At 35.8% G+C, this 25302-nt stretch overlaps 1 protein-coding gene across 1 annotated transcript in view; it reads left to right on the plus strand.

Annotated features, from left to right (window-relative positions):
• Nucleotides 1-25302, plus strand: part of KHDRBS2 (KH RNA binding domain containing, signal transduction associated 2) — a 528464-nt gene that overhangs the window by 495379 nt on the left and 7783 nt on the right. The window contains exon 8 of the mRNA XM_006149188.1: nt 10371-10429. Coding sequence (XP_006149250.1) covers nt 10371-10429 — 59 coding nt within the window. The remainder of the gene's footprint in view (nt 1-10370; nt 10430-25302) is intronic.

The following is a 25302-nucleotide window of genomic DNA, read 5'->3' on the forward strand; positions in this document are numbered from 1 at the left end:
CTTTCATAGAAAGATCACTCAATGCAGTGGCTCAGACAAGAGAAACATTTATTTCTCTTACACAGACTAGGGCAGGTAAGTGAGCTCTGTGCCATGGCACCATTTGGGATCCATGCTAAGTGGAATGTCATTGTTAACATAAGTCTTCCATGGTGGCTCTGGTCATGGCCATTTCTAGCCAGTTTCGTGAAAAGTAGGAGACAAGGAAATTACTTTTATTTTATTTTTTAATTTGCTGGATGACTCATGAGCTCCACAGAGAGAGACAGAAAGACAGAGAGAAAGAAGGAGATCAACAAAGCCTCCTCCATTGGGAAAGGTCACATCACAATCCCTTCTCCATTTCTCCCTCCTTTCGGTATTTTAAGCACATACATGTGGCCTGTTTTTCAAGCCTTCAGTTCTGGGACTGAAACAGTGTAGGTAGCCATGGAGGAACAGCCAACTTAACTTCCCTACAAGCATCTGACCTAAAAATTATTTTTATGAAAGTTGTAGAGAATCTGTAACACTACTTGACACATTGCTACAGTCAAATGTAAGGGAGACTAGAGAATGTCATCTTGAGCTGACCAGTGTCTCTTATTGGAAAAAAAGAGAAATTTATTTTGGAGTCTCTTGTAAGCCAACCCTCTAGTTATCCAGTTGTGAGTGAAAATTCTTCTTCCAATTAGAAAAAACATACAAACATACATACCTTCTCCCTAACAAAGAAAAATACTAATTTAATTCCAATGACTGCATCCAGGATCTCTCAGAAATATGTAGACCTCTACAGGAGATCTTGAAGTAGTTCTTTGAAGTTTGGCAATGTAAAATTCACTAACAGATTTTCTTTCCTTCTCTCAATCCTCCTTTCCATATGGAAGACCCAACATAAAATGATCAAAAAGGAACTGCCTAACTGCTATAGAAACTGCCATTAGGAAAACAATGAAAACTCAGTGGACAATAACAGTTACAAAATCTTCCTAAGCAGAGATGAAAAAACACTATGCAATAGCAGTGAAATAAGTGTTTTGATTAGTGCATCTAGAAACCTTGGTTCTCTTTTCTGGGAGTTAAGCCAGAGTTCCTTAAAGGTTCTTTTCTATTCTACTGGATAAATGGACTTAGCCATGGCCATATCCGAATTGGGTATGGTACAGTATGTCCTCATTGAGGACTCCACAACCTTTGCAGTGTCCTATGACTTCCTACTGTTGCTTGTTTGGGGGCCTGAAGATTGTTCTAAGGATCATACGTGGTAGCAAAATCTAATAGTAAAATGTAAAGACATCTTTGGGCAACACTTATTATCCTTTGCTTTTGGAATATTGGAATACAGAAGCAGTTTGTGAGTTTGTTTATGTAATATGTACAGTGGTGACTGATAAATTCTAGATTAAACAAAAGCAAGGTAACATGGTGAGTACTAGTTGTCACATGCATATGTGTGCCCAAAATCCCAAGAGAAGAATGGAAAAGTGATTCAGGCATAACCATTCTCCCTGGGGAGTGATTTCTCACTTTCCCTCTCTTTCTCTCTTCTGAGCATGTAGCAACAAATTCTTTAACAAATCAATTGACTATAAATTAGATTTATTTCTAGGTTCATTCTGTTTCCATTGGTCTTGTGTCAGTACCATGCTGTTTTAGTTATTATGGATTTATAACATATTTTGGAGTCAGATAGTGAAAAACCATCATACTCTTTTTGCATGGTATTGCTTTGGAGATAAGTGTCGTTTCGTTCCAGGTAAATTTTATGATTTTGTTTCTATTTTTATGAAAAATGCTGGAATTTTGAGAAACAATGTGTTGAATGACATTGGCTAGAATTGACATTTTAACTATGTTGTTTCTTTTGATCCATGTACAAAGGATTTCTTCCCATTTTTGGTGTCTTTTAAAATGTCTTTAGTCATATTTTTATAATTTTACTTCTTTGTTTAGATATATTCCTGGATTTGTTTATGTATGGCTATATAAACGGAATTAATTTCTTCATCTCTGTATCAGTTCATTCATTGTTAGTGTACAGAAATGCTTTTGTTTCCTGTGACTTTGTTAGGTTCTTTAATCATGTCTAACAGGTTTTCTTTGTAGATTCTTTAGGCAGTTTTTCTATATATATATATATATATAGCCATGTCCTCTGCAAATAGGGAAAATTTAACTTCTTTCTTTCCAATGTAGATGCTTTTTATTTCATTCTCTTACCTGATTGCATTAGCTAGGATTTCCAGTACTGTGTTAAATAAGAGTGGAGAAAGTGGACATCCTTGTCTTGTTCTAGTTTTAGGAAGAAAGGCTTTCAAGTTTTCTCCATTGAGTATGATATTGGCTGTGGAGTTGTTATATTTTACTTCCTTCTCAAAACTTGATGTTCCTCATTCCAGCTTTAGTTTTATTTCGTTAGCACTTATTACTATCTAACTTCACCTATATTTTTGCCTTTTATTTTGTATATTGTTTTTCTGATATGAGGTCAGGCATCTATACATATATTTTGTTCACTGCAATGTCCTCTAGCACTTGGAATAGTATCTGGAACATTATAGGTTCTCAATAAATTTTGTTGAGTAAATAGATTGAAAATATTCACAATATTCATTGTATCATGCCTACTTTATAACGCCTATATATTTCAGTCCAACATAGCTGAGCAATATGTTAATGTGCTTTTTCTCCTTGTGTCTTCAAAGACTAGTCCTGGTATTCAAATATTTATTGAATGATTTAATGATTTGTATGTGTTCATAATTCTCTAAGTAAATAGAAAGCAAAGTTTTGATTCTCAGTCCCATGAAAAGTAGTAAGGGATAATAAGCTCAAAATCTCCACACTTTTTTTTAAGCCCAACCACAAACTACCTGGCTTCTATCCAGATTTTCCATGTTCTGTTCCTCTGTAGGTGAGTAGCGTCTTTTATCTGTCACTTAGGAACTGTCTAGCAGCCAAATCTACTTTTCTTCATACAAACATTTCCCTAACATCTCTGCTATACATTTCTTATATGTACTCACAAAATTTATCTTTATTGAAGTCAAGTCATTGAAGAGTCCAGAAAAGTGGTAAAGGAAATTAGAGACGGGTCAGCAGGTAGTGTAGTGGTTAAGGCGCTGAATTTCCATGTAGTCAAGTGTGGTTTGAGTACCGGACCCAGTGGCTTGAAATTCATGCTGGGCACATATGTGTGCATGCTCAAGATCCTGAGACGAAAGTGGGGAAGGGATTGCAGCATGACTGTTATCCCTCCGAGTGGTGATTTCTCGCCTTCTGTCTCTCTGGTGAATGCATGCACCCTATAGCAAAGAACTCTCTCAAAAAATAAAGGAAATTGAAGCGCTTTTGGTAGAATAACATGAGGTCCACCAAATAAAGAGGAAAGTTAAAAGTGAGTATAGAAAGTTAAAAGTGAGTACTGGTTGACCATCAGTGTTGAATGATGCTTGGAGAGTCAAAGATAGTTGTTTAGAGTTTGAATGAATATAAAGTTCAGTTTCAAGATTTCATTTCATTGTTGGGTCTGATTTCATAAACATCTACTCTATGTTAGGCACTGGGTTTCTACCTGGGGATACAATAGTCCTAGCTTTATAGCTCTTATATTTTAATTAGAAAGACAGACAAATAATCACATATATTAAGGTGAAGTTGCAATGATAGTGATGCTACACATGAGAAGTATATATCATTGTAAGGTTATTTGTAATCTAAGAAAGCTTCCCAGAGGAGGAAATCATTGAGGAAAGGATGAGGGGGTGTTGAGAAGTACATATTTTGGGGAAACTTTGTTCTTAATGGTGTTCCTGAGAAGGAAGAGGATGATAGATAAACATAGAAGTGAGCTTACAACTCATTTAATCTTCTTAATAATCACAATTAACCCAGTTTCAGACTGACTTGAAATAAATTAATTTTTATATAATTTAAATATTTATATATAATTTAAATAAATTAATATATAATTCATACACAAACACACAAATTCATTTCTTAACACTTGTTTAATGACATTTCTGCTGGACTGTGAAGTCATGAGGGCTTTTTCTGTTCCATCTCTTTGATTTTTAATGTTTTACAAAATAGACTGAAAGTATCTATACATATCTGCTAGGTTTTTGTTTTTGATTTTGTGTTCATGGGCACTTCGCATAGTCACTAATAATGAAAAGAATATGTTGGAAGAGTTAAAGGAGGAGAGTCACAGCAGCTAGTTTCTGTGAGAATTGAAATTTTGCATCAAAATTATTTCAAAAGCCTATGTGCAAGTAAGTTCTCCAACGTAGACATTCCATGGGTATAGGTTTCCCAGCACAAGCATTTTATTGATACAGATTTTTCAACATAGGCATTCTTTAGATGTAGGTTATTGGTTTTTTAACATAGATATAAAATTGATCCTGTTTTTGGTGAACTTTACCTTTAGTACTGGAAACCGTAGATGCCCCCCCTCTCAAAGGAAGGGCTCAGAATACGTCCGAATCAGCAGGTAACACAACAGCTACGAGATGTGGAAGGAAGCTGTGGTGCCTTGAGATGCTTGGTGAAGAGTATCTGTCCCATTTCTCCATCCCAAGGTGTTTGGTTACTGAGTTGAAAATAGCACTTTAGTGGACCTTTATAAAACAGAACAATTTGATCATCTCATAAATAGATAGAAAAACAAAGCAACTACCAATGTGTAATTTGAGGAAGGGGAATAGGCTGCAAATTTAATTTTGCATAACAAATACCTATGTCAGTCCAATTTAAATATACACTAAGGCTTCAGTGTAAATGCTTAAAAGAACGTTATGAGGGACCAATGGTGGAGTAATGGTCACGTTCCTAGACTCCCATACAGTAGACCACATTTCAAGTCCTGGACCCAGCGGCTTAAAACTCATGCCGGGGTATGTGTGTGCATGCCCAAAATCCCAAGAGGAGAATGGAGGAGAAGGGATCATGGCTTGGCCATCCTACCTGGGAGGTGATTTCTCACTTTCTGTCTCTCTGTCTCTCTTTGTATCTCTAGTGAGTGTCCACAGCCTATACTAAAAATCTCTCTCTAAAGTAAAAAAGAACATTATGAGTATAGGTACCACATTAAATGCTAAGAATATTTGAGTAGTTATGTATTCTTCACAAGATTTTATATTATTATATTTTTAAAATATACTAATTTGCTTGACAGTAGTAACCATTTTACTATGCATAATTATATCAAAAAATTATGTTGTATTCCTTAAATATATACAATTAAACACTTAAATAAGTTTTTAAGCAAATAAAGCACTGGCTAGAAAAAGGCTATGGAATTGGCTCTATGCATTTCATTTTATTATTTCAGAAAGCTACTATAGGTATTTCAGTATATGTGTTTCATTTATCATGTTGTTTAACTATGCTGAAATATGAGTAGAAGACAAATGAATTATGGATAAACAAAACCTGGTTGTTTACTTTTCGGTTCACTATTATTTCACCTTACAGTTCAGAAAATATAGTGATCAAGGTTTCTAAACACACTGTTACAATTATAGAGGTGTTAATTAAAATTATGACAATTACTAGTGATTTAGAACTTAATTACTCTGGTGGTTATAGCAGATAAAATTTTCCTAGGAACTGCACATATGGCAAATCAGAGTATATCATATTAGCTGCATTGATCCCACAATATCTAGTCATTAGTAAAATTCTATATAGCATTCTGGATTTTTTATTTCAAGACCTTAGACAGTAATAAATATTTTGGGAAAACTGATAAACATTAAGGATAAAGAAGGCAGAAGCAGTGTCATAGTCTGAATACTATTTATGTCAGAAAAAAATGAGTGTTTTTGTTTTTAATGTTTCCATTGTCAATATAAGTGAATGTCCATTTTAAAGCATACACACAATTCTATACAGATATTTATAGCAAAATATTTCAAGATTGTTCACGTTCTAATACTATGTTTTTTGGTTTTCTTTTTTGTGTTTGCCAGAGAGCGTGTGTTCTTGTCAGAGACAGTGAAAGGAAGAAAACACCCTTCCATGGGGAATGATCATGCCCCAATCCCTTCTTCATTTCTCCACCATATTAAGATTTGAGTTATACAAGCACATGTGCCAAGAACGCTTTACAAGCCACCAGGTTTTGAAATCAGTCAGGTGCAGGATCCAGTTAGTTGTTCCCTTAAACACTAGGTCATGTGGCTGGCTACAATGATCTCTTCTTTGACTTCTTTTTGTTCAATCATTTATTTATTCATTCAGCAAATATTTATTCAATCTCTACTAATCTTCAAATTACTGTTTTAATTATTAACTATATTACTTGGGGTATAAGCAAAGCTTTCATAGAAAGATCACTCAATGCAGTGGCTCAGACAAGAGAAACATTTATTTCTCTTACACAGACTAGGGCAGGTAAGTGAGCTCTGTGCCATGGCACCATTTGGGATCCATGCTAAGTGGAATGTCATTGTTAACATAAGTCTTCCATGGTGGCTCTGGTCATGGCCATTTCTAGCCAGTTTCGTGAAAAGTAGGAGACAAGGAAATTACTTTTATTTTATTTTTTAATTTGCTGGATGACTCATGAGCTCCACAGAGAGAGACAGAAAGACAGAGAGAAAGAAGGAGATCAACAAAGCCTCCTCCATTGGGAAAGGTCACATCACAATCCCTTCTCCATTTCTCCCTCCTTTCGGTATTTTAAGCACATACATGTGGCCTGTTTTTCAAGCCTTCAGTTCTGGGACTGAAACAGTGTAGGTAGCCATGGAGGAACAGCCAACTTAACTTCCCTACAAGCATCTGACCTAAAAATTATTTTTATGAAAGTTGTAGAGAATCTGTAACACTACTTGACACATTGCTACAGTCAAATGTAAGGGAGACTAGAGAATGTCATCTTGAGCTGACCAGTGTCTCTTATTGGAAAAAAAGAGAAATTTATTTTGGAGTCTCTTGTAAGCCAACCCTCTAGTTATCCAGTTGTGAGTGAAAATTCTTCTTCCAATTAGAAAAAACATACAAACATACATACCTTCTCCCTAACAAAGAAAAATACTAATTTAATTCCAATGACTGCATCCAGGATCTCTCAGAAATATGTAGACCTCTACAGGAGATCTTGAAGTAGTTCTTTGAAGTTTGGCAATGTAAAATTCACTAACAGATTTTCTTTCCTTCTCTCAATCCTCCTTTCCATATGGAAGACCCAACATAAAATGATCAAAAAGGAACTGCCTAACTGCTATAGAAACTGCCATTAGGAAAACAATGAAAACTCAGTGGACAATAACAGTTACAAAATCTTCCTAAGCAGAGATGAAAAAACACTATGCAATAGCAGTGAAATAAGTGTTTTGATTAGTGCATCTAGAAACCTTGGTTCTCTTTTCTGGGAGTTAAGCCAGAGTTCCTTAAAGGTTCTTTTCTATTCTACTGGATAAATGGACTTAGCCATGGCCATATCCGAATTGGGTATGGTACAGTATGTCCTCATTGAGGACTCCACAACCTTTGCAGTGTCCTATGACTTCCTACTGTTGCTTGTTTGGGGGCCTGAAGATTGTTCTAAGGATCATACGTGGTAGCAAAATCTAATAGTAAAATGTAAAGACATCTTTGGGCAACACTTATTATCCTTTGCTTTTGGAATATTGGAATACAGAAGCAGTTTGTGAGTTTGTTTATGTAATATGTACAGTGGTGACTGATAAATTCTAGATTAAACAAAAGCAAGGTAACATGGTGAGTACTAGTTTAAGAAGATGGATCAGGGAAGCCTCCCTTTAGTGACATTTGAGTGAGTGCTGAAAGAATGAGAGAAGGGACAACTGGACATTAAGGAAAAACATGTTCCAGGCAGTGGAAATGGTACATACAAAGGTCCTGAGATTACACAGTAGGTATCCCTTATCCATGGGGTTTATGTTCCGAGCCAACCACTGGATGCCTGGATCTGCAGATAGTACCAGTGGCGGCCCCCCCCCCCCCCCCCCCCCCCCCCCCAGGGGAGTGTGATTTTTAGTCTGATAACCAAATGGTTTACTGACTGACTAATGGGCAGGTAGCACATGCAGCATGGATCTACTGGGCTAGGCAATGCTTCACATCCTGGATAAGAGAGAGTGGGACACTAGAAGATTTCATCATGCTACTCAGAGTGGCATTCAGTTTAGAACATGAATTTGGGCCAGCAGGTAGTATGGTGGTTAAGGTGGCTGGATGACCATGGTTCAAGTCCTGGATCCAGTGGCTTGAAAGTCACACCAGATATGTGTGTATGAGTGCCGAAGATCCTGACAGGAAAGTGGAGGAGAAGGGATTACAGTGTGGCCATCAACCTGGGGGGGTGGGGTGGGGTTTCACTTTCCCTATCTCTGTATCTCTCTGTCTCTCTCTGGGCTATTAAGCCCACATGCACTATGGCAAAAAAAAAAAAAAAAAAAAAAAAAAACAACTTACTAACTTTTTTATCTCTGGAATTTTCCATTTAATATTTTAAGATTTTTGTTGACTATAGTTAACAAACCATGGAATGGGAAACTGTAGATAAGGGAGGACTACTGTATTATGTCTGTAATTAATGTGTAAGAGCTCAATGTGCCTTAACTAGAGTGAGCAAGGGGGAAAGTAAAAAAGATGAGGCATGAGAAATATTAAATTGTGCAGGCAAAGTTAAAATTTTTATTCTTTTTTCTTAAAAGATATAAGAAACTATTGATGGATTTTGAGTAAAAAACTAATATACTCTAACTTAATTGTAAAAGAACGATTGTGACTGCTATGGGAAAACTAAAAACTGAGCAAACAGAACAGAGAGATCAGTTGGAAGGATATTGTTATTGAGAGATAGTAATAAACTTATCTCTAGTCACAGCTGTAGAGATGTTTGGATGTGTTCAGATTTTAGGTATATTTTGTAACTACAGAAGTAAAATTGGCTGTTTGTTGAATATTCAATGTCAGAGAAAGGAGATGACTTTATGGTTTTTGGCATGATTAGTACTACTTAAGATGTTACTGGTAAACATGAGAAAAGTGCAAAAGGAACAGGTCTAAGATAGAAAGAAAATAAAATGTCTTGTATTTAGATGTGTTACATTTACCATCCAAATGGAAATATATTCTAATCAGTGGGATACATGAGATGAGGCCAGAGGGGAGGTGCCAAGGGTAGGAGATAAAATTTGGGGGTCTTCAGAGAACAGATTATCTGGAGCCATAGGATAGGAGATAAAATTTGGGGGTCTTCAGAGTACAGATTATCTGGAGCCATGGGATGAGATGAGATTGTCTAGGGGATGAGTGTGAGGAGAAAAAAGAAAAGTTCTCATAACTGATGTCCAGTGGTCTCTAGGAGTAAGTGGTAGGAAAAAAAGCCTTCATTCAGACTTGAAAAAAATGGAGTTAACTCCTTAAGGAATTCATGAGAAAGGACATCTCAGAAACAAGTGAAGTGTTTGAAGGAGCAAGAAAGGCCCAGCCATATTAAATGATACCAAAGAAAGTGAAAACCAAGTTTTGACCACTGAGTTTGAAAATGTCAGGATTTTGATGAGAGTTATTTCAATAAAACTGTGAGAACTACAGCCTGATTGTATGTCCAGAAACATATGGAGGGCGAGCCCGTGAAAAGAATGAGTAGAACCTCTTCAAAACATTTTGCTGTGAAGGGATGGAGAAAAGGAAAGTTGCTAGACGGTATGCGGGTGAGAGGGCTTTAAAGGATTGGAGGTTTATAAGAAGTGTGGAAGTGAACAAGAATGATTCCTTAAGGGGAAAACTTGTGTTGCAGGACAAACTAAGGACAATTCAGAGGAGGGAGTGGAAATAATTGTCCTTTGAGTAAGAAATGGTGGAAAAACTCCTTTATGACAAATTATAAAATCTGTAAACAGCTAGTGAAATACTGAGTGAAAAGTTATGGCTCCCATATACGTGAGAAGTACACAGACATGCTGTGGAAGGAACAGAGGGAAGTATAAATATAGTTTTTGTTTAGAAGTGAAAAAACAGATGCATATTTCTTAAAATAACAGCATTAAAAGTCATACATGGCTGACCAGATTGTGATCATCCTAGCACTTTTTCTTGGAAATAGACCTTTTATAACTCTCTTCTGGACAAATGTTGAAATATTATACTTGCAATTTAGGGAAAATTTGAGTTTTCAAATTGGAAGATAGAGATGAAGAAGTACTGAGGTGGCATGAAAAGATCATCACACTCCTTGTCAATAACCTGTATTTTTCTTACTGAATTCTCCTTTTGGAATGTGTTTTCTGTCTAGAGGTTCTTTGGCTATTACCTTAGCACACATTTTGCCTTCAGATTCCATATGAGTTTCTGGGTTGATCCCCCCCAATTACAGTGACATTGATTGCTGTCTAAATCTGTTGCAGTGTTCCTGAATACTATGACTACGGTCATGGAGTAAGTGAGGATGCCTATGACAGCTACGGTAAGACCTTTTCTTTACTAAAACTGTGAAATCAGAACAGCCATCAGTCAATGACAACTCAGAAATTGCTTCTATCTTTCTCCCCCCCATTTCTTACAGAAGTCCAGACTAAATTGATTTATGTAATTCCAGAGTGAGATTTGGCTTACACGGCCCATGCTAGAAAATTGGGCAGATCGATTTTGATCAAAATTTCAAAAGCAATTAATCACAGTAATAGATCATTTTTAACAACAACAATGAACCCTCTGAATAGTGCCTTAGATGTTTCACAGCGTCCATTTTCTGACTTAATGATTTGGCAATGATATCGCGTCTTTTCTGCTTTCACAAAGATTAGAGTCATTTACATTGAAAATGTGTAAAAACTCTTAAGGGTAGAGATTATTCGAATTCAAGTTATTTTTCTAGCTTGCATAGCTCAAGTAATATTTGACTTATGAGGATTTATAGTAAGCACATCAATCTATAAAACTATTTAAATTCAAAATGTATTCTTTAATTAAGATACTACTTAAAATGAATCATAATTCTATTCAATGAAAGATTTATTGAGGGCCTCTGAGTGCCCATATAGTACATCATTTTGAAGTGATAGTTTCTGGTTTTTTAAAATACATAAACAGCAACACCAACTAATTACTTTGCAAAAGGACACTCATTTAAGTGTTTACAGCCTTAGATTTTTATTAGAATAATACCAAGGTCACTCTGTTCCTTTGATGGGAGCACTAAAGGACATGATGAATGTTATCTGTGTATTTTGGGCTCCATATGAAGAAGCTTCAGTGCTGCATTAGGATGGACAAGGGAAGGCCCAAGTGTCTGAAGGAAAGAAGAGGATATATGCCTGGAACCAGTATCATAAACTGAGTAACTTCCCTGAGAGGAAAGTCACAAAACTGAGCCTATGAGTAAGAGAAAAAAAAAAAAAAACCAGACCATCCACACCCATTGCCAGTGATGAGCTTATAACTTAGATATCATTCTCATTCAATTCTTTATAACAAATTGAAATACCAAGCATTTCATCTACATTTTTACGAGCAAACTGAAGAACAGAGATGAAATCAATGTGAAAATAGAGTGGTGAGGCTCAAGTTCTGTGTTTTGTTTTGTTGTTTCCTAGAGAGATTTTTACTATAGGGTGTGTATACTCACCAGAGAGACACACGGAGAGAAAGTAAGAAATAATCCCCCAAGAGGGATGACCATGCCACAATCCCTTATCCTCCATTCTCCTCCTGGGATTTTGGGCATGCACACACATGTGCCTGACATGAAGGTCAAGTTGCCAGGTCTGGGACTTGAACTGCAATTACCCATGTGGGAGTCCAGTGCCTTAACCACTATGCCACCTGCTAGCACTCTCACATCCTGTTTTTATATTCTCATCAGTAGTTAGAATATTGTTCAAAGTGGAAGGGGAGTGGGAAAGGGGAAGAGAGTAGGGAAGGAAATTTGAGGCAAAAAATAGAGAGGTAAGACATTTGTTAGGACACAGAAATTGTTTATTACCTGTTGATGATGACGTGTACAGTATTCTCCAACTGGACTGGTCTGAGGTCTATTTCATGGTGGGTAAATTCTCTTTACAATATAAATGATGTATAGTGATTGAATGCATAAATAGTAATTAAAAAAGAGTACTCATTGGTGCTACCACAAATGGAGTACTTATTATGGTGTTGTACTAAGCAATGTATAATGAGGTTTAGAGATTATGGAAATAATCCTGATTAGAAATTATATGTGTGTCTATATAATCTAATCCCCATTAGAGTTCTGTAAGGAACAAACTGACATTGTCATTTGCATTTTACAGAGGAGGAACTAAGGCTCATTTCAACAATTAGCAGGTGACAGAGCAATAGTGTGAATTCAAGCATGTCTAATTGTCTTGAGTTTCTTTGTCGGAAGGCAGCATCAGAATTCAGTGGACCCTGGGGGACAGAAAACACAGGATCTGATACTTTAAACCTGAATGTGTCAAAAGAAACGGTGTTCAAATTAGTAAGATTTCTCTAACCCCTGCCAACTGCTGTTGTACTATCCTAAGGTGAGAGAGGTCTTTTCTACTAATTTACAGGGAAAAAAATAAAAATTAATCCAAAATGACCACCACCCTCACTTCTTCCCAAATCACAGCTTCTCTAGCATCAAATTGACCTAATCTTTTGTCATTGTAAAAAAAAAAAAAAAAAAAGGAAAAAAAGTGGAAATATTCTCCAAAACAATTAAACATATTTTCAGAAATCATTTCACAGAAAAATAGGTGATGGACAAATTTACACAGGTCTGGCTCAGTTGGGAAGCTGCTTTAGAAAGTAGAGCATTAATTTTGTTCTTTATGTATTTTTCACTCACTGGGAAAAAGGGTCAAAGGCATCACAAGGTATTTAATAAGAACACTAGCATGCAAAACCTGTGTCTTCCTCAAAATCACATGAGGAGCCAGCCAGGCTGAGTAAGATTGCCAGCACCCACGAGCATCTACACTCTCTCTTCAGCCTTCCTTGAAATCAACATGGCAACCTTGTTCCAAGCACATTCTTAATCATGTAGGCATCAGGCCACATACCTCATGCAATTAATTACTGAAGATGATAGATATATAAGACACAATTTTAGCCTTTCTTAATTCATTTGACTTGTTGTCTATAGGAATCACTTGTCTCTGGGAATAATGATGTACAAGATAAATATTGCCCTTTTCTGTTCCTGCTGTTTACTGTTGAGAAACTTATAGCTACATATAAAAACCTGCGCCAGATTCTAAAACATGTGATTTAATAATTCTATGCAAGGTCAGAGAACATCACCCATTTAACATTTATGTAATGCCTAACTTGCATAAGCTATTATTCTTGATCCTGGAGACACTGCAGTGAACAATCTCTTAAAGCTTACATTCTAGTTAAAAACGTTATTTATAAATAATTTTTGAAATTGAATTTTCATTGCAAAATACAGTCATTCTTTCATACTTCACACATCAATTTAAGGAAAATCACACTTAATGAGATTTACTTTACAGAATTACATGCACTGGTATCAAAGACAGGGAGGATTTTGATGATATCTAACAGGTTGGTTGTTATACAAGATGAAATTTCATTTCTCAGTTATTTACATATTAATTTCATAGCCATAGAGAAAAGTGTGTGAACACAAACTGTTACTTCTCAAAACTAATGTAGATGCATAGGTCATGGTAAGAAGAACTAATCATTATATACCCGTGGGCCTTACACTGTTCTTTCTTGGTTATCTGATTCTCCCGCTGCAGGAAAGTCTTGTAAGAAAGAGAGAGAGAGAGAGAGAGAGAGAGAGGGAGAGAAGGGAGGGAGGGAAGGAAGAAGAAAGGAAGGAAAGGAGGGAGGGAGGGAGGGAAGGAGGGAGGCAGGCTGGCCGGCCGGCCAATCCATTTCCCATTATAAACTCCACTTGCCTATATGCTCAGCTTTCATTCTGTGTTAAATTATAATTTCCCAATAAGCACTTCCCTGCATATAGAAGCAGTCAAAAAATTCCTCATAAGAACGAATTTAGAAAATGTTGAAAGAGATTTGACTGGGCAGAGAAAGGAAGATATTTTCATTTACTTATACCTATTTTACTAACTAAAATTTTAGCCAAATTGGCCGTATTATCAATGTAGAAAGACTAGATGTAGATATGCATAAAAATTGACTTTGTAAAGCCATGATCTTTTCTTTGGTCGTGAGAATTCGTTGCCATTTTTTTATTGTTAAATAAGCATTAGTTCAAGAATAGACCTCACATTCCAGGTGTCTTTACTCTTCAGAAATGTTGATAGGTCAATCCTCTCTGCATTATAGTTTGGGAAATGCTTCTGGATTTTCATATCAGAAGGATAGTAATTCAAGAGAGAATTCAATTTCATATTTTTGGGGGAGTCAGGGTGACATTCTAGGGTCTTAAGGCAAAGAAATATAACCACTATGTGGCAACCTTTTTCATGGTGCAGATCTCCTAGAAAACAGTACTATGTGTGTAGCACACTGGAGTTGAGGAAGGAGGCTGTTCCTGAGCTAGGGTTTCAGTAGCCCACAGCCCAACCCTCAGCCCCACAGTCCCCCAGGCTAACTGTGGACCATTTGTGGTACATGTTGGGCCACAGGAGAAGGATTGATAAACTTTGAAAACAGACCACCTATGTTTTAAACAGTAAATAAATGAAGTTCATTTTACCACAGATGTTCAGAAATCTAAGCCGATACATAGGTCTGATTGAATTTTAAAAATAAGGAATTTTTTCTTGGGACCAGCAGTTAGCTGTGTCGGTGAACTCCCATGTAGTTGACTGCGGTTCAAGTCCTGGACCTGGTGGCTTAAACTCACACCAGGCGCATGTGCGTGCATGCCCAAGATCTCAAGAGGAAAATGGAGGAGAAGGGATTGCGGCATGCCCATCTCCCTGTGGGGGATTTCTCGCTTTCTATCTCTCTGTCTCTCTCTGTCTTTCTGGCGAGTGCATGTACCCTATAGCAAAAACCTCTCCAAAAAAAAAAGTCATTTTTTCCTCTAAAAATAACATATGTATATTATAGAAAATATAAAATATAAATTTAATAAATTTAAATTAAAATAGAAAGAAAGAAATTTAAATGACTTCAAACAATGCTACTAAATTTATTCATTCTTTACTTTTTTACCTAAAAAATAAGTAATTTTTTTACCCTAAAAATAATATACATACAGGGACCAGCAGATGGTATAATGGTTATATTGCTAAACTCCTATGTATCAACCGTGGTTTGAGTACCAGACTCAGCAGCTTAAAACTCGTACCCGGCTCATGTGTATGTGGGCCCAAAATTGCGAGAGGAGAATGGAGAAGATGGGATTGCAGCTTGGCTATTGCCTCTGGGGGGTGATTTCTCACTTTCTGTCTATGTCTCTCTGGCAAGTGCACATGCCCTCTAGCAAAAACCTCTCTAAAATTTTTGTAAATACATAAATTATAAAAATATGAGTAACTAAAACAAGAAATTTGAATTATGCCAAATTATACTACTATATATACTTTACTTTCTGTTATATATTTGTCAATCAGCAATATATTTATTTTGTATTTAAAAAGAGGACATGAGTTAGCTGGTGGCATGATGGTTAAGGCAGCTGGATTCCACATGGCTAACTGTGCAGTTCAAGTCCCAACCTGGTGGCTTGCAAAGCACACTGGGCATGTGTGCAAGTCCAAAATCCTGAAAGGAGGGAGAAATGGAGAAGAGATTATGACATAACCATTCCCCATGGGGGAGTGCTTTTTTACTTTCTCTTGCCTCTCTTTGTCTCTCTCTTTCTCTGTCTAGCAAGTGCGTGTACCTTCTGGCAAAATAACTTTTAAAATAAATAAATAAGAGAGCAATAGAATACTGCTTAGGCTGTTTTATTAAAATTTCTTTAAGATTTTCTTATCATAAATTATAGAAGATTTTTTTTTAACTTCTCAATCATTAGGGTAATGCCTTGACAAAATGTGGAATTGAATTAGAATTAACCATTAATGTGTTCATTTTCTGCATAACCAGAAAATAAAGTATTTACATGTCAATCACATGATGATCAGATTTAAATTATGAGAATCCTTGCAATCTTATACCCTGTCTAGACAGTAGAGCAAGTTCCAGATAAAATGACAAGAAATAGAAAGAGCTCAACATCAGAACCAAGAAACCCAATCACAGTACTATGCCTGTGTGTACTCAGATGTGGATATTAGGTATTAAGTAATTGGTGATAGTTGTTTATCTGATGATATCCAAATGAGCAAATGATAAAATTCAAATAGACATGTAGAGTAGTGATTTGAGGACCCATTCAAGTCAAATATACATTGATATCTTTTCATTAATTTTCTGTACTTCACATAGTAACTAATAGTCACTTATTGCTTATCTTTATTGAACTGTGCACAATTTTTAAAATTAGTAAAGGTATATCCAAATCGTAATTCTTGTATCTCCACTTACTTGTTCACTTCCATTCTGAATTAGCAAGTGTCTCTCTGTTACATTTTGGGTATATGAGGGAACACATACACATTCCAATGGAATGTCTGTGTTTTTATAAAAATAATTAGCTGCAATTCTGGGTCTATTGACTTGGACAGTTTTGAGAGGGACCTCACAATCAGTTGTCCCAGGACTCTTCCTCTCATGTGGGGCTACTGGGAGAGAAAGAAGGAGAGCTCTTCACAATAACAGGGTCTTGCATTCAAAAGACACACAGACAGAATTTCTCATTTAGGCTTCCTTCAGCGATGAATTGAAATAAACCAGCTGAAATAAAAATCCTTCAGTATGATATTTCATTATGCATCTTCATTCATTGTATTTTGCATATTACCAGATTGAAGTTGTATGTATCTCTTTGGAACCCATTTCTCATTGCTGAAGTAAGCAATATTAAGTCATCAGAAAAGTCATGATGTATTTTTCTGATTTTCTATGTAAAAATGCATCATGACATTTCCAATGACCCAATATTTTTCTCTTTTTCTATGCACAAATGTGCAGTGACTTTTCTGATGACGTGATATGTGGACTTGCAGAAAATCGTATATTCTGTAGGATTTTATCACAATTAAATTATTCAAAATATTCCCAGATAATTTAATAGTAAATATTTAAACTATCTTAATACACAACAAAATTATCTGATTTATCATAAACACTACCTAAAAATATCTAATAATGTCAGTATATAATCTTAAATTACTTAAGTGGATCATTATTAAGTTAATATTTGAATATTACATTCCAGACAACTTTGACTTATTTTTGGAGCATAAATATTTGACTTACAGAAATTCCAAATCAATTTCATCATTTAAACAATATTCCCTAATTTGTTTTAGCCATTATAACTATTTTGGATAAGTCTGAATAGTACATAATTCAATAAAAGTTCATTTTAAATACAGTGTATGCCTTAGTGTGGCTAAGCAAAGCTTTGGGGAAGAAACACCCTCTAAATTCTCTGACACTGACAGCTTAGAATGGACAGCAATAGTCACTTCTCAAAAAAAAAAGAGCTGTTTATTAAAATGTTTTTAATGTATGAACTGAAGAGCTAATTATACATCCATTCTTTAGTGGCATTTTAGATGACAGCTGTGTGGAAGCAAAGAGAATAATATTAATACACTGTCTTGAAGTGAATGAAAGCAAAAAGAATTTTTGTGCCATATTCTAGCACATTTGAGTGCCTCACTTCAAGTCAATTGCAGAACACGAACATATTCATTCTGAGTTGAGGAGCTAGAATGATAATTATCCCAGTGTGAAAATAAGCTCTGCATTGATTAATCTGTGAAAACAGCAAAAGAATATGAAGCCAACTGGCATTCATGCCGACCATGTGATTCAAGAACAAAGACTGTCTATTTTTAATAGTAAATGGAGGTATAAATTTGAAATTGATTTTACAAATGAAAATTATATTTTTTAATATTGGCAAGAATGAGTTAGTCATTTAAAAATAATATATGCAAATAATTTTTCTAGGATTTATTAATATTGAAGTTGTTATATGATAGACTTTGGAGAAAAATGGCACTGATTTATTTAATTCTTAATATAAAGTTTTAAATTTTAGTTGAAAGAAGGCTTAGTGAAATTGTGCATCTAAAGCATTTTAAAATCCAGTCATATAATTAATTCTAAAAGTAGCTATCTCTTTTTTACCATTTCAGAGGTTGCAATGAGATGAATATCTAATTCAATTAGTCTTGATAATAAATGCAGATCATGTTGCCCAGGCAAGAAACAATTAGAAAGAGTAGCGTACCACTACTTTACTGCTTGTATTGCTAATTTTAGAAGTATCTGCAATTTCAATTTTGTTTTGAATGATGCATGCCTGAATTCAATAGTTTTGAGCAAATCTGCACCCTCCTTTTACATATTTTAGAAATTATTACTGACACTAATTACACATTTAAAAATCATCTGATAAGCTTTGAAAAATACCAGTGTCCAGTTTCTACCCCAGAAGAGTTCTGTGACAATGTTTGGAGATGAAAACTGGCCGTCAGGATTATTTAAAAGCTTCCCGTGTAGTTCTACAGTAAGCTAAGTTTGATAATATATTTTAGAGAGACTCATACATGGGGACACAATAAAAAGTACTCCATGATCTTTTTTTAAAAAATTATTGAGACTAGGGACCAGCAATTAGTGTAATGGCTATGTTGCTGGACTCCCATGTAGTCAACTGCAGTTCGCGTCCCAGACCTGGCAGCTTAAACTCATGCCAGGCGTGTGTGCGTGCATGTCCAAGATCCCGAGAGGAGAATGGAGGAGAAGGGATTGCGGTGTGGCCATCCCCCCAGGGGGTGATTTCTCGCTGTCTCTCTGTCTCTGTCTGTCTGGCGAGTACACATGTCCTATAGCAAAAACCTCTCCCCCCCAAAAAAATGTTATTTGCTTACTTTTTTTTTGAGAGAGAGATTTTTGCTACAAGGCATGTACTTATTGAAAAGACAGAGAAAGAGGCAAAATGTGAGAAATCACCCGCTAAGGGAGATGGCCATGCCACAATCCCTTCTCCTTTATTCTCTTCTCACGACTTTGGGCATGCATACATCTGCATCCAGTGTGAGTTTTAAGCTGCCAGCTCTGGGACTTGAACTGTAGTTGACTATGCAGGAGTCTAGCATCGTGACCATTGTGCCATCTGCTAGCCTTTTGTTTACTTTTATATGGTAATAATAGAAAGAAAATAAAATTCACAAACAATGCTTAAAATTAAATTTGTAGAAATTTATTTCCAAGGAACAGAGAGAACATATTGCAAAGAAATTGCTTTTAAATAAATAAAATTTTACATTCAAATATTTCTATATGTAGTTGGAGATTATTTATTTATTTATTTATTGGACCAGCAGATGGCATAATGCTACGCCGCTGGACTCCCATGTAGTCAACTGTAGTTCAAGTCCCGGACCTAGTCACTTAAATTCACGCCAGTGCATGTGCGTGCATGACCAAGATCCCGAGAGGAGAATGGAGGAGAAGGGATTGTGGAGTAGCCATCTCCCCGGGGAGGTGATTTCTCACTTTCTGTCAATCTTTCTTTTTGTCTTTCTGATGAGCACACATGCCTTATAGCAAAAACCTCTCCTAAAAAAGAAAAAGAGTTATTCATTTACTTATTTTCATTTGTTATTATTATTTTTTAATTTGAGCAAAGAGAGACAGAGAAAGAGAAAAGAAAAGCAAGAAAGGAAGCCGCCAGATCCAGGACTCTAACTGTGATTGGCCACGTGGGAATCTAGCACCTTTAATCACCACACCACCTGCCAACGCTGCCCATGATCTTAATATGTAACACCTATCTTTTAATAATTTTTTTCATAATTCCTTTCATTATAGTTAAGTAAATTTATTCTTAAAACATACTTTACCCTTTCAATATCTGTTTTCCATGACTCCGGAAAAGATGAACAGAAAACCTGTGCTAGTTATTTCCATTCTTGAAGGTAAACAAAATTTATGTGCAGGCTACTTTTATATCACTGAGTATTTTGTAAGCAAACATTGTGTTATAGAACCTAGCATTTTAAATCCACCTAAAAAAAAACAACTAAGTTTAAGTAGTAGGAAATATATCTTACTGTCTTTTTGAACAATTGTATATTGAACAGTTAAATCTCAACCTTGACTTTCTCTAAAATTTACTCAACAGATAGAGCCCACAAAAAATTATAGTCCACATGTATCTTAACACTTCTCTTGGGAAGACAATATAACAAGCCATAGGAACATTCTTTTATCACTTTCTCTTCTGCTGAGTTAATAGCACAATCATTTTAACTAAGAGGGAGAGGAGACATGAGTGATTTATATTGAGAATCCTGGGGTGAACAGATCATGTACAAAAGCGCATATTCAACATGATATGGGTTTATATTTAGAATTTAGAAAAAGGAACCATTTGTAAAACACAAAGTGCAGAATATAAAATATATACCCAAAGAAAAAACTTTCTTGCCTACATGGAAGTAAACCAGCTAGGAAAAAAAATAACCAAGGGATATATTACCTTAGGCAGAGTTTAGAGAGATTTTTATGTTTATTAAAGAGGAAATGGATGAACACAAAGAAAAGACTAATATACATTGTTCTGAAATAAATCTGCTACTCTTATTTATCAAATATGCTATACTATATTGAGTAATTAAGTGGGGAATGATATATGCATATGTGTATTTGTGCGTTTATATATCAATTACATACACATGTATATGTACATGTATGTGTGTATATATATACATGTGTATGTGTGTATATATATATGTATGTATGTATGTATATATATATATTTCTACTAGAATATAGTTCTACTAGAATAGTTAGGTCAGTTTCTAGAGCCTGTGAAGGAAGATCCCAGTAAAAGTCCCTTCATGCTCGGGGAAGTATAGCAGCAGGCAATAGACACCCCAGAGGACTTTTGGTCTTCAGAATTCTGGCACAGAATGGACCAGTCATGAGCAAAAGGCTAGGATTTACAGTACTGAGAATATTAGGATAACAAATAGAGGTGATGAGTAATTATAGTTAAGCCAAACTTTACAAGTTAAGGATACAATGTCCATAAAACAGTCCTCACTTTACACACTAATACAAGTTTGTGAAACTCCGGGCCATTCTCACTTGTAATCAACTTGCTGCAAATTTAAGGATTTTCATTACCTCCTCAGGTTGGATAATTGTTATAATTCACAATATTAAGGAAAGCACTGTACTAAGAGTTATAGTTTGTAGCAAACAGTACAAATTAGAACCAGTCAAAGGGAAAAAGGATCCCAGATATCAAGTTTCAAACATATTGTGGTCAAATTATATTCCTAGAGCTTCAGTGTAATTAAAATATGGAAAGTATCATCAACCAAGGAAACCCACATGAGCCTCAATGTCCAGAAGTTTAATTATGATCCAGTCATCTCAATATCCTCCTATCCTTAAGGTTTGACTAGTGTCACATGAGCCAAAGCTCAAATCCTCTATAATCTCACAGTCAGTCTATTCTGCCATGGCCAACCCTCCCAACCCCCATTTTGAATCATCTCATTAGCATCAACTATCAGATATGATCCACAGGGCTCACCATGAGTAATAAAAGACATTCCACTCACGTGGGACCTTTCAGGATTTAATGGTTACCTACCAGTAACGAAAGACAAAGACTAGCTAAAACCTTTATTACACAGGTAGTGGGAGTCTTTATCAGCCTGGAGAAGCAGTCACAGGCACATTGGTGCAAGCGCTCAGGCAGTTCGAGCAGGTCACACAGGAAGGTTAATGTGTTGGTGGAGCTTAAGGCCTGTTTTGTCCAACCATCATAGTTCAGTGTTGTTCCAAGAACACACACTGGGCTCACTTCTGTCCTTAAGAAAGAAGTGAAAGGGAATGAGATAATCAGTCACTACAAATGTAGTCTCTTTGTCTTTGAAGTGAGGACACCATGCCTACCATCTTCACTGAATTGAAGAAAGTATTGGAATTCTTTGAAAATTATATTACTTTATGTGGTCATTTTAATTCTACCTTCTATTACTTCTCGTGAAGTTCTTATGTACATTTCAAAAAGTCAATGCCTGAATTCCTCTGGCTTTTGCTTATGTAAGGATTTAATTTGACAGTATGAAAGTTTTTTTTTTTTTTTTTTCAGTTAGACAAGTTTCTATATTGTATCCAGTTGTCATTCACCATTTTCTTCTGTACCTTACATTTTAGAAGTCTTTTCTTGGCTAACTTCTTTGTTTCCCTTTAACTTAGATGAGATCTTACTCCAAAGTAAGAAGATAGGCTCACACTTACTTAAAAAAATATTCAGTACTACTGGTCTATATTTTTCTGCAGCTACAAGAGACTATGTAGCAGAGTCAAGAATAAAATATGTTGGGAACCAGCAGTTAGCCTAATGGCTATGTCGCTGGACTCCTATGTAGTCGACTGTGGTTTGCGTCCCGGACCCGGTGGCTTAAAACTCACGCCGGGCGCGTGTGCGTGCGTGCCCAAGATCCCTAGAGAAGAATGGAGGAGAAGGGACTGCAGCATGGCTATCCCCCCTGGGGGGTGATTTCTCGCTTTTGGTCTCTCTGTCTCTCTCTGTCTGTCTGGCGAGCGCAAACGCCCTATAGCGAAAACCTCTCCAAAAAAAAAAAAAAGAATAAAATATTTTAAATTTTAACCAAATATATAATTTGTCAATCATTAATAGATGGTAATTAGATATGAAATGGTACAAAGGGAGTCAATTTATTAAGCATGATAATGTATGAAATATGTTGAGTAGAGGTGAAAAATAGAGTAGATGATTTAAAACCACCATCGTCACTACCAGAAGGTTTAAATTACAGTGAATCTTCTCTGACATTTCAAATCATAGTGACGTCACCTAAAAGCATAAAAGTTTGTAAAATCACCATTGCAAGCTAAGCCTGGAACTCACAATAAAAAATAGCAGTAGTTTATACCATCTAGTTAGGCACAGAAGACTAAAACTAGGTTATGACGGGATCAGCAGTTAGCGTAATGGCTATGTCGCTGGACTCCCATGTAGTCGACTGTGGCTTAAACTCACACCAGGCACGTGTGCATGCGTGCCCAGGATCCCAAGAGGAGAATGGAGGAGAAAGGATTGTGGCATGGCCATCCCCTCTGGGGAGTGATTTCTCGCTTTCTATCTCTCTGTCTCTCTGTCTTTCTGGCGAGCGAACATGCCCTATAGCCAAAAACTCTCCAAAAAAAAAAAAAAAGGTTATGATATGGATATTAGGTATAATAAAATACACATGGGGATGTTAAACAAAGGTAAGTATAAAAATAGAGAAAAATTTTTTAAAAAAGGGCCCTTGGATTGCCAAAAGTGTTTTCTTACAAGACAGAGGCAGAACCAGAATTCAAATTTAGACTTTGTTACAAGGCTTCTGAAACTACCATTTAAACCAAAAGAATATGCCTGAGGGAAGCCTAGGTCTTTTTTATGTGTCCAAAATGAAGATGTAAAATATTTAAGTATAGTTATTCATAAGTAATTACAGAAGCATCTGCCATATGCATCTTAAGAGTCTAGAGTTGATGGGTGAGCAGGTGGTGAGGTGGTTAAGTCCCTGGACTCCCACATGGTGCCTGCTCTTCAAGTTTGGACCTGGTGGCTAGCTCGCTCGCTCTCTCTTTCTCTTCCCGCCCCCCCCCCACACACACCTTTCCCTCTCCTGGTCTTTCTCTGGTGATTGCATGTGCCCTATAACAAATTTTAAAATGATAATAATTATAATAAATAAAATTAAGTATTTTTAAAATATTCTCTAGAGGTGAAAATGGAGTGTTTATTGATTTGTTTGATTGTTTTTACGTTTTTCCACAAACATTTACTTTACATATCAAAAAAGTTTAGGTCTTACTCCATAGTTCTTGACAGCTAATAAACAACTTTCAAAATTTCAAAATACTGAATTTTAAAGATAATGTTCGAAATATTTCTTATAATTTTGTTTGTGACTCTATAACGACAGAAACAGTACGGTTTTAAATATGTTTGAGAATATTGTTGAAAAGCAAATGCCCAGCACATGAGTCACACATAATCCTTCTCAATTCCGCCCTGCCTACCAAGTATTCTCTGATATACCATCTGCTAGCAAAGATCAGTCTCTTTTTCTTTCTCAAGATAATCCTCTGATGTGCTTGCTTTTTTGCAGTCTCTACTGGTTATAATACTGGGCTGGAAAGGCCAAGTTATTTTATGTTATAAATTCTTTCATATATTATCTCTAATCTTCTCTGCCAGGCAGAACTATTTATGGTGCCAGCCCATCTTTCTAAGAGCTTCTGTTGCCTTGCCTTACTTGAGATCCATCTTAGTTCCATGTTTTCTGATTGATTTTCAGATATGACATTCCAGTCAAAGCCCTGTCCAATAATGAATATTTCCAATTTCTGAGTCAATGCCACAAAATAAGAATACTCCTCAATATTTTCAATTCAAGAGGGGTCAAGAAGGAAGAAAAGTCTGTGTTTAAATTTAAAGAAACAAGTAAGAAAAATATTTTAACAAATTGCTGAACCCATCAACAACTCAAAAGAAAGTAAAATATTTAAATTGGGAAATTGAATGTTTGTAAGCATAACCATTTGTTACAATCTAAATGGATTATTCCTAGTGTTACTTGTTTCTAACAGAAAATATCTACTTAAAAATGTGAAACAATGATGAAAGCTCTAAATTTTTCCCAGAAGCTGACTGAATTTCTGGAACGCATACCTGATGATGAACTGAAAGTTAACAGCTATTTTTTTGGAATATAACTTACTATGTTCATCTGTGAAAACAGATGCTGGTCATCCATATTTCTCCTTCAGCACTATGCTGTTACCCTTTGCATCTTAAAACAACAAGCTCCTCTGTTACAAACAGTGGGAATACAAATTGTGCAAATAAAATGGTTGAACCATTTGCCTCCAAAATTCTATTAATATCTTTAAGTGCTCAGAGCAGACCAGATAACTCTGCCTTCCACTTTGGATAAAGAAACACCTAGGTTTGCACCTTAACAAATTCAGCTGAAGCAGCCCACAATCTTGTGAATAAAGTTAAAATTGCAGTCTCATTTATTTGGTTTATTAATTTTTGTTAGGATTATTTATTATACAATCTAAATGGAATATGATCACTGAAGCGCTTTTTCTAGGCAGAAAAAAGAAGAAAAAGAGACCAGAAGTGAGGAACTTCTTTTGGCTGAAAGGAGTAGTGGAAAAATGGCAAGACAGTTATAGGTAAAAACTCTATCCCTTCCCAATAACTAAATTTTCTGAGACATAGTTTCCTTTTTTGTA

This window comes from Tupaia chinensis, unplaced genomic scaffold, assembly GCF_000334495.1.
Source record: "Tupaia chinensis unplaced genomic scaffold, TupChi_1.0 Scaffold000256_1, whole genome shotgun sequence".
In the NCBI taxonomy this organism is placed as follows: domain Eukaryota; kingdom Metazoa; phylum Chordata; class Mammalia; order Scandentia; family Tupaiidae; genus Tupaia; species Tupaia belangeri.